The sequence below is a fragment of the Acinonyx jubatus genome, chromosome F2 (genome assembly GCF_027475565.1).
Source record: "Acinonyx jubatus isolate Ajub_Pintada_27869175 chromosome F2, VMU_Ajub_asm_v1.0, whole genome shotgun sequence".
In the NCBI taxonomy this organism is placed as follows: domain Eukaryota; kingdom Metazoa; phylum Chordata; class Mammalia; order Carnivora; family Felidae; genus Acinonyx; species Acinonyx jubatus.
Window position 1 is genome coordinate 42407460 of NC_069394.1, and position 10663 is coordinate 42418122.

Sequence of the window (10663 nt, forward strand, 5' to 3'; positions counted from 1 at the left end):
AGCAGTTACCCTTGGGGCGTCGGGGGTGGGGAGGGGTTGGCGACGGGGACGGAAGAACGGGGAAAGGCGGGGCCGGCGGCCGCGCCAGGAGCTAGCGTAGCTTCTGCCGTTAGGGCACCCTCCTTCCTTGCTAAACACCGACTCTCCCGTCAGCCTCCATGTGGTGTTGTGTGTGCGCTTCCCAGTTTTCCTGAGAGTGAAGATCTCGAAGGATTTCATAGGTATTTTTTTTCTTTGCTATGTCATCGTAGTCAGTGGTGGCAGAAAAGCGCTGAAGGCCCGGCTCGTTAGGCGTGAGAGTGGCCAAAGTGTTTGAGTTAGGTATGGGGCAGTTCACCCTGTGGCGAGTTAGGGTGGAATGTTTGCCCTTGGGACGGCGTAACGGAAAGGCACGGAGGTTGGGCGGTCCAGGTTAATTTGAAGGCTGATTTTGGCTGAAGGTCTGGCGACAGCATCGGATCCCACGTAGCAACTTTGGCCTGGCGCAAAAGAAGGAAGCTCTAACCCTTGGGAGTCTGGACAAAGGCTTTGGGCTATAGAAGCGATTCCTTCGGATGATCCCCATTTGAGGATGATGGATGTTATGGGAAATCCTGTGCCCTGTGGATTCGTCTTCATTTACAGTTCCTATTAACGACTATGGCTCTGTCGTCATGCCTTTGGTTTTTATTTTAACCATCTACATTATAAAAGGATAAAAGGCAGATCTTCATAAAGAATAATTGTGGACCGGGCTAGATTATTTTCTGCAAGGGAAACTCATGCATTTAGAATTTCATCATAACTTTGGGTTTTAAGGAATAGTCATTTCCCCCCACCGTATCTGGAGAATGACTTGTTACTCTCTAGTTAAAATCAGATGGATCTGAGATAATACCTATTTAAATTTAGTCTCGTTTCCCTATCAGGCTTGATTAGAAGATGCACATTTCGTATTGTTTAGTAATGGTGATCAAGTGTGATGAATCCTGGATAAAATCAAAATTACTTAAAATGAACTTCTTAATTTCAAGCTTTTCAGGACTCACTTCATCTTTTCATAGGTTAGAAGTTCTAACATCACTGTCTTTAAATCAACACAGTCGCAAAAATACTTCTGTTACATTCATAAGTAGAAACAATTCTAAGTGCAGTGTACTTTAGGGTATTTTGTGTGTTTCTATTTTTGTGTTATGTTCTAAGAGTAGAATTTCTGGTGAATTTGCTTAAGGAAATGACCTATGGGAACCATAGGAAAAGTGCTCATTTTGAGAACTGGTCTCTTACAGATGGCCTCCTAGGTGTGTCATTGTTGAGGGATAAAATGGTACGTTACCCTACCAGCTAAAAGGGAAAAAAGTTAATTGTTAGTTATATGTGGCAAATTAGACAAAATATTTTATCTTGTCTGCTTGGATTGGAATTCATGAGATTTGTACTCCTGGAACTATTTAGTTCAAATATTGTTTTTAAGCTGAGGATAAACTAGAAATTTTTTGAATTTGATATGTTATTCCTTGAAACGTCCCTACGTAGCTTGTAGATATATTTATGTTCTCAGGGCATATCCCTTTTTAAGTTTTTTAAAAAGTTGAGGATAGACAAAATGGCATGTATCTTACTTGCTTTGGAGCAAAGTTAATTTGTATAGGAAGGAATCTTGGAACTTTAATGTGGACAACTAGTACAGAAGCCATTTATATAGTTTTTTAAACGTTGGTGTGGATATTGGTTTGTTGAAGGAACCAGGTTTGTACTCATTTTTATTTTTGGTACTGTGGATTTTTCATAAACGATTTTTTTAGGGCAGTTTTTTTAGGTTTACAGCAATATTGAGCAGAGGATGCAGCGATTTCCTATATACCCCCTGCCCGCGCCCGTGTACTTTGTAAATATTTTAATAGTATTAATAGTCAATATTTTAAGTATCAATTTGGCATTGATAATTCAGATGTAGAATATGGCCAGTAATTTCTTGATACCTTGTTAGTTGAGCTTGTAGTTTAAAAAGTAATCAGTGGACCCTTTCCAAAGGAAAATAAGCCTTGCAGACCTCAAAGAATATGTCTTCCAACCACACTTTGTGGAAGAGTGGTACTTAAGTGTAAGTACTGAATTAAAGCAACATTTCTTTGCACATTAAAAACATAAATGTATAATTATTAATTTAGCAACTCTTATTTGATAAGAATACATTAAATGTTGTAACTTTGAGTATCTCTGAAAATATTAGATATAAATTGCCTTAAGGAAATAAGAGTTCTCAGCAGTTAATACTGATAATCCCTAAACATTCTAAATAAATGTGTTTTTATTTTCTTTATTGTCATTTGGGTTTTCTTAGTGCAGGACAGCTTAAAATGGAATAAACTTGTTAACATAATAAGATTCTTATTTGAACATTTTCTGTTTGGCTTAGGATGAATTTAGTAGTAATTGTTTTAGGAGTTTAAGATAAGGATTAGTAGCAGAGATTTTTTATTTTATGGGTATTTTAGTGTTTGCCTTAATTATATTAGAATCAGGAAATTTAATTCCATGTTTGGAAGTGTGAGCTATATGTGTATAACTTAAAATTTGTATTCAAATGGGTAGCCATTGGTTTGAATTTATTACTTAAAAAATTGGTTTTTGAATTCAAAACATTAGTATTTTGTTCATTTATTGTATCATTTTGAATGGTTGCCTTATTAGTTTGATTTGGTCTTATATTTTAAAAGGGAGGAAAACTGCAAGACAGTTGGACATAAGGAGCTAGGTGTTTGGTTTTCTCATGAGTGGAAGTGACAGAAGTTTTTTTGGGAACTTTTGATGTGTTTAAATTGTCCTTTTACTTGTAGAACACTTGTCTTTTTTTTTTTTTTTAAGTGGATGTAAAATTTATATACAGTGAAATGCACAGACTTTAAGGATAGTATTCATTTGATAAGTTTATACTCCCATGTAACCAACACTCTAATCAAAATGTATAACACTTTCATCACCCCTTTGCTCTTGCCACTTCCAATCAAGGAGCTATTTAATTTCCAGAAGATTTTTGTTTTTAAATAATTTGCAGATGTCTGCTTGGAATTTGTACTTCGTTTTTGCTGAAGGATGATTAATTTCCCCTTGGAACAAAGAAGACCATTTTGTAATGTCCATAGTTGTGGTTCCGTATTTTGCTTCACTTTTAATAGGTAATTCTGAAGGGAATATCCTAATCTGGCGTGTTTAAGATCAATTACAGGGTCCAAGGATTAATTATATTTCATTTTCTTTCCACAGTTAAGTTGCTTTTACAGAATTAACAGGTCTCCAAGAAATTTTAAAAAGGTAAGATATCCAGAGCTTAAGGCTATTCACAGAAACTTGACAAAAAAATGTAAAGTAGAATAGTACATGTAGGCACACATGGTTTCTGTACTTTACCTTTGGTCAGTGATGCACTAGTGGCAGACAGTTTATTATTATGAGCAGAAATTATATTCTGACCATAGATGGCTTTTCTCATATGTAAAACTTATCATGGTTGGTAACGTTCTTTAATCCACAAAGCTCTCTCACATGTTTCAGCAGAAGATCTGTTTCTAAGTGAGTCTGAAAATAGTTTTTGGTCTTGTTGTGAAGCAGTGCTTGGCAGATTTACAAAGAAGATTTGATATTTTTGATCTTCATACTACATAGGATAGGTGATATGAAATATTTCTCCGAAGTAGTTGGTTTATTTTTATGTTTAGATGGGAGAAGGTTTATTCTTTTTCTAAGAAATTAGATACTGTCAATATTTTTTGTGAACTCATACCCTGTTTTCATTTATAAATGCTGAAGAAGGTAGGAACTAAGTAATTATTAAGTTTAGTTTGGGATAAGGTACTTCACAAATAAGACTTGCTATTATGTGTACCTTTTTGTCTGCAGGTCATTATTGCTGTGGTTTGAGCTCAGCATGGCTGTAGTCATCCGTTTACTGGGGCTTCCTTTTATTGCGGGGCCTGTGGATATTCGTCACTTCTTCACGGGATTGACTATTCCTGATGGAGGAGTGCATATAATTGGAGGGGAAGTTGGGGAGGCTTTTATTATTTTTGCAACAGATGAAGATGCAAGACGTGCCATAAGTCGTTCAGGAGGGTTTATCAAGGATTCATCTGTAGAGCTCTTTCTTAGTAGTAAGGCAGAAATGCAGAAGACTATAGAAATGAAAAGAACTGATCGCATAGGAAGAGAGCGACCGGGATCTGGGGCATCAGGGGCTGGCAGCTTATCTAACTTTGTTGAGGCTATTAAAGAAGAAGCAAGTAATTCTGGATATGGCTCTCCAATTAATCAAGATGCTGGGTTTCATACTAATGGTACAGGACATGGTGATTTAAGGCCAAGAAAGACAAGGCCATTGAAGGCAGAGAATCCTTACTTGTTTCTCCGAGGTTTGCCTTACTTAGTAAATGAAGATGATGTACGTGTCTTTTTTTCTGGTTTGTGTGTGGATGGCGTAATTTTCTTAAAACATCACGATGGCCGAAATAATGGTGATGCCATAGTAAAATTTGCTTCATGTATTGATGCTTCAGGAGGTCTTAAATGTCATAGAAGTTTTATGGGTTCAAGATTTATAGAAGTAATGCAAGGCTCAGAACAACAGTGGATTGAGTTTGGTGGTAATGCAATTAAGGAGGTTGACATTCCTATGAGAATTGAAGAACATTCTCCACCAAGAGGAATTAATGATAGACATTTTCGAAAACGATCTCATTCAAAATCTCCCAGAAGAACACGTTCTCGTTCTCCTCTCGGGTTTTATGTTCACTTAAAAAATCTGTCCCTGAGTATTAACAAAAGAGATTTAAGAAATTTCTTTAGAGATACTGATCTGACTAATGAACAGATTAGGTTTTTATATAAAGATGAAAGAAGAACAAGATATGCCTTTGTAATGTTCAAAACTCTGAAAGACTATAACACTGCTCTGGGTCTACATAAGACTGTTTTACAGTATCGTCCTGTTCATATTGATCCTGTTTCTAGAAAACAAATGCTGAAGTTCATTGAATGTTATGAAAAGAAAAGACCAGTGTCCATAGAAAAAGAGAGGCTTGGACATATTTCACAAAAATACTCTCAAGAAGGCTACCCTGGCCAGAAACTGTGTATATATATAAGAAATTTTCCTTTTGATGTTACAAAAGTTGAAGTGCAAAAGTTCTTTGCAGACTTTTCTCTTGCAGAGGATGACATTTACTTACTTTATGATGACAAAGGAGTTGGTCTGGGAGAAGCATTGGTGAAATTCAAATCAGAAGAACAAGCCATGAAAGCCGAACGTTTAAACCGACGGAGATTCTTGGGGACAGAGGTATTGTTAAGACTTATATCTGAGGCACAAATGCAGGAGTTTGATGTAAATTTTTCCTTGATGTCCAGTGAGAGAGTGCAAGACCATTCACAGTCACGTGATAGAGATGACCATTCCCATTCTTTTGACTCCAGTGATCCACCAATGTACTCAGTTGGTCCTTCTGAAAACTTCAGGCATCAGCAGGAGGACTTGAGGCAACTGGACAATTTCAAGCAAACCCAGGGGGATTTCCGACAGCTTGATAGGAGCCTTCCAGAAGATTTTAGGCGCTCCCCAGAGGACTTCAGGCGCTCCCCAGAAGACTTCAGGCGCCCTCGGGAGGAACACTTCAGGCGGCCTCTTGAGGATTTCAGGCGGCCTCTTGAGGAGGATTTCAGGCGTCCTTGGGAGGAGGACTTCAGATACCCTCGGGAGGAGGACTTCAGGTACCCCAGAGAGGAGGAGTGGAGGCGGGCACCGGAGGAGGATTTCAGGCGGCCTTCCAAGGAGGATTTCAGGCGACCCCTCGAGGAGGACTGGAGGCGGCTCCCGGAGGAGGATTGGAGGAGGCCCCCGGAGGGAGACTTCAGGCGGCCTCTTGAGGAGGATTGGAGGCGGCCTCCTGAGGATGACTTTAGACGGCTTCCCCAAGGGGAGTGGAGACGACCACCTGAGGAGGACTTCAGGCGACTTCCCGAGGAGGACTTCAGGCGACCTCCGGAGGAGGATTTCAGGCGTTCTCCCGAGGAGGATTTCAGGCATTCTCCCGAAGAAGATTTCAGGCGGCCGCCCCAGGAACACTTCAGGCGGCCGGCCCCGGAGCATCTCAGGCGTCCGGCCCCGGAGCACTTCAGGCGGCCGCCCCCAGAACATTTCAGGCGACCGCCTCAGGAGCACTTTCGCCGGCCACCCCAGGAGCACTTCCGCCGCCCACCCCAGGAGCACTTCCGCCGGCCACCCCAGGAACATTTAAGGCGCCCCCGAGAGGAGGATTTCAGGCACCCACCGGATGAAGATTTCAGAGGCCCTCCCGATGAAGACTTGAGGCATCCTCCTGATGAGGACTTCAGGAGCCCCCAGGAGGAAGATTTTAGATGCCCTTCTGATGAGGACTTCAGGCGGCTCCCGGAGGAAGACCTCAGGAAACCTCCAGAGGAGGACCCTAGACTTCCTGACAGTTTTAGACCTCCTGGTGAGGAGTTTAGGAGTCCACCCGATGACTTTAGAAGTCATCGACCTTTTGTGAATTTTGGTCGCCCAGAAGGTGGCAAGTTTGATTTTGGAAAGCGCAGTATGGGAAGTTTTCCTGAGGGGAGATTTATGCCTGACCCAAAATTAAATTGTAGTTCAGGTAGACTAACACCTATTAAGATAATGAATCTTCCATTTAAAGCTAATGTTAACGAAATTCTAGACTTTTTCCATGGTTATAGAATCATACCTGATTCAGTTTCAATACAGTATAATGAGCAAGGGTTACCTACAGGGGAAGCCATTGTTGCTATGATAAACTATAATGAAGCTATGGCTGCTATTAAAGACCTAAGTGATAGGCCGGTTGGCCCACGCAAAGTTAAATTAATGTTGCTCTAGAGAGCATTCCTAAATTCAGAATTACCTCCCCACAGTATTGATGCAGTAAAATGCATTTGTTTTTTTTAAGTGTTTATTTTTAATTATCTAATGAAAAGAAACATTTTGACTTGTGAATAGAACAAATGTAAATATTAGAATGTGAATCTGGTTTTCTTTTGCTTGCAAATTACCATTCACTTTTTCTAATTTAAAATTATATATGCCCCCTTTCTTGGACAGTTGGGGAGAAAATTCCCTGAGTGCATTAGTTTTTGTTGATGTCATGGGTAAACCTCAAGATTTGTATAAAGTAGACCTGTATTTGGGGAAGATAAGTTTTATATTCACTTTTGTTTCTGGTCTGTAGTCTACATCTTTTACACTGTATAAGGAAATGGTCAGTGACTATTGTTCAGGTTTAGCATTTGCATTGCTAACTGCCTACAGAATTAATGCCCTCTTCTTTGTCTGAGATATTACTGTGTTAAGTCTCCCATTAATTATAAATAGTTCAAAATGGACAGACTGTGAACTTGAAGTTTACTTGTGTAAAAAGCTTAGGGGATTCTTGAAGTTTCCATGTTCATAATAACTTTGCAAAGTTTTATAAAAATAAAAAAATTTGCAACTGAATAGACCAGCTAATTAACTTTACTTGTATTTGTATAAAAAGAAAAAAGGATTACAGCTTCTTCTGTGAAGTTTTCAACAGCTATCTTAGACCATATTTATGATAGGATGGACCAAATAGCCTATAATAGCATAGAGTGCTGTGTACCTTTATGGTGTTTTCCATATCTCATCAACCAAACTGGTAAGATTAACTCCAAATACTTAAAAGAAAAAAGTAATTATAGGTACAAGCGGACATTTAGGCTTATGCTGGGAAGAATCTGATAAATGGATGTAGTTTGTTCTGGGAAGAATTTAGTGATGATTCATTGAACTTTTTTTTTTCTTTTTTTTTTTTTTTTTACTAGGTTCTCATTTTTAAATTATAAGACTTTGTATCCAAAGACTCAATAACTAAATATAATCAGATTTTTGTGAGATTGCATTTTTACTACTTTGATATTTAGTGTAGATGTTTTACAAACACTGCATTTGATTTTATTATACCCATAATAGTGGCTAACATTTATTGGGCACCTACTGTGTGCTAGGCAGTGAAAGTGCTTTACATGCATAATCTCAATCTCAATTTAAATATTACCTTAAGAAGTATGGTGTATTACTTATGTCTATTTCACAAGTGAGATAATGAAGTTTAGAGGTTAAGTAACTTGCCTAAAGTCATAGCTAGTAAATCATGGAGCCAGGTTCAACCCAGACAGACCTTGGACTCCAGTTCATGCTCTTAACACTTTTGCCTACTAACTTTTGTTAAATGGTACTTTTCATTTTGGTAAGATTGTGCTAAAAATACTTTAGAGTAAATGATATTTTCTTTCTCTCCATTGTTGCTTTAAAGTGGCATTAAAAAACCAAAATTACTATGCTCATTGTTCATAAAAGACAAAATAACTTTAAAAGTTTTTATATATCTATCCAGGGCTTTTCTTGGATAATAATATCATAAATTGACTTCTAATTTAAAATTGTTCATTTTATCAAATAGGATTTGATTTTGGTTGGCCTTTTATATAGTTTACATAAAGCCAGGTTAATTTTCCTCAATTCTGTGATTCACAGGTTCCCATATTGAGCAAATAAGAATATAATTTGAATTTATGTATGGTAGCTTAGTAATTTAATAATAAGATTTTGCAGAGGTAGAATACTTTGTCAGTATTTAGCCATTTGCCACTATTTTGGATTAATCTTCAGTGATTTAAGAAACTTGAGAGGCCAACTGAAGTTTCTGTGTTTTTAATTATTGTGAATATCTTACTTGCTAGTAGAATGAATAAACTGGTAAATTTGGTTTGAAAAAGCACATCAATATGGCTGTTTAAACTAGTAAGCTTACAAATAGCCAGGGGAATGATAAATGTGCAAACTAAACACAATGAACAAAAAACAAAATAAGAAATGACTATTTTTAAATGCTCAGAGATTATATAGATGGTTCATTTGATCAGTCTTCTTGAGGAATGTATAGAAGACTTTAAAACACTTCCTAAATACATATCAGTAAGAGCCAAGATGAAGCCTAAAAGTGAAATATCATGTAATGTGGAACTGCTTCTCAAATGGGCGGGGGTGTGAGGTGATAGTAGACAAGAGGTCAACAATAGTAAACAGAAGCTTTGTATTATGATTGTAAAATTAATGAATTGATATAATTTACTCATTACCATTTAGTTTAATAAATTTTTTAACTTTTAAAAATAAAAAAGTAGAGAAAATTGGCTCCTACTGGTTGGGAACCATTTTTGCACATTTTCCCAGCTCTGCTGTCGGCGGTTATGTTAAATTGGCCATGGTAGTATTTTTGCAATGGAAATTGGCAAATGTAACAAATCAGGGCATTTTCCATGATGGACCGTCAAACAGCACACCAATTTCAAAAACATAAAAGAGAATACTGCACTCAATTCTCATAGACCCATCAATGTGGTTGACTTTGAACAACCAGGGTTTGAACTGCAAGTGTGCACTTATAGGTAGGATTGTTTTGATAGATACAGTATAACACTAAATATTTTTATGGTTTTGTTGATACTTTTTCTCTAGCTGACTTTATTGTAAGAATACAGTGTATAATACAGATACAGAATGTGTTGATCAACTGTTATTGGTAAGGCTTCTGATCAACAGGAGGTTACTGATAAGCAAGAGGCTGCTAAGTTTTAAGGGAATCAAAAGTTAATGGATTTAAACTGTGCAGGGATCAGCACTCTTGACCCTGGTATAGTTCGGGGGTCAACTGTTTCAGCCACTTCTTTCTCCTGTTCCCAGACATATCAGGTACACTAGGAGCATACTGGTTCTCTAGTTTAATACCTAGCAACATGTTAACTATCTTAAAACCAAACATTTTTTGTCAGAAGGTATCTGAAAAATATAGTTACCATCTAGAAAGTAAACTTGATCCCATAAACCAGGAGATAGTTAAGAATCATTAAGAGTTTATTTTTTATCAGTTACTAAGGATATTCTCAAGAGCAGTAGCTCTTGGTCCATAGATCACCTATTAAGCAGTGACCCCCATCACCTCCATCTTTTTGTATTAAGTGTTAGCTATTACTTAAGGAGTTGTACTAGGTACTATATATTTGGCTTATAATTATGAATTAACTATGTGATTTATTCTCCATAACCCTAAAAAACTTAAACTGTTTTGGAGATATATGGAGGCTTATAGGCTAAGTAACTGGTCCAGTTACCTATTTTTTTTTTTTTTTTTTAATTAGGAAGCTGAAAGGTTTTTACATTTTTAAAGGTGGTTTAAATGATTATAGAACTATCTATGTAATAGCCTTAATTTTGTTTCTCAGCCCACAGATTATAAAGTATTTACTGCCTAGCCCTTTAAGAAATAGTTTGCCAACCTAAGTCCGGTCTAAAAGAAACTTAATTTTACATTGCTGAAAGTATTATGTATAGTAATCCTTTTGTCTTTAGAAGATTTCTTTAAAGTAGGCAGAGCATACATTTTATATCAGAACTATTTGCTGATTGCTTTGTATATCAGGCACTGTTTTAATTTTATAGATAGGCAACTAATGCTAAGAGAAGTGAGCTGCTATAGTAAACAAGAGAAATACTATAACCCTGGTTTTTCCTCCCAACTATAACACCACATTTAAATATTGAGAAAATAAAATGCAATGTAATGATACCTTTAGT

At 37.2% G+C, this 10663-nt stretch overlaps 1 protein-coding gene across 15 annotated transcripts in view; it reads left to right on the top strand.

Moving 5' to 3' along the window:
* Nucleotides 1-10663, top strand: part of RBM12B (RNA binding motif protein 12B) — a 29210-nt gene that overhangs the window by 199 nt on the left and 18348 nt on the right. For 3 of the 15 annotated variants that reach the window (XR_008292743.1, XR_008292744.1, XR_008292746.1), the window contains exon 1: nt 1-3294. The exons of 1 other annotated variant lie outside the window; for it this stretch is intronic. Coding sequence is in view for 6 of the 14 variants with exons in the window: in XM_015072180.3 (XP_014927666.3) it covers nt 3908-6889 (2982 nt within the window). In the remaining 8 variants the exon portion in view is untranslated. Of the gene's footprint in view, nt 7505-10663 lie in introns of those variants that run through there. 11 more of the 15 variants (XM_053208474.1, XM_027064237.2, XR_008292748.1 and 8 more) reach the window with 9 other exon arrangements.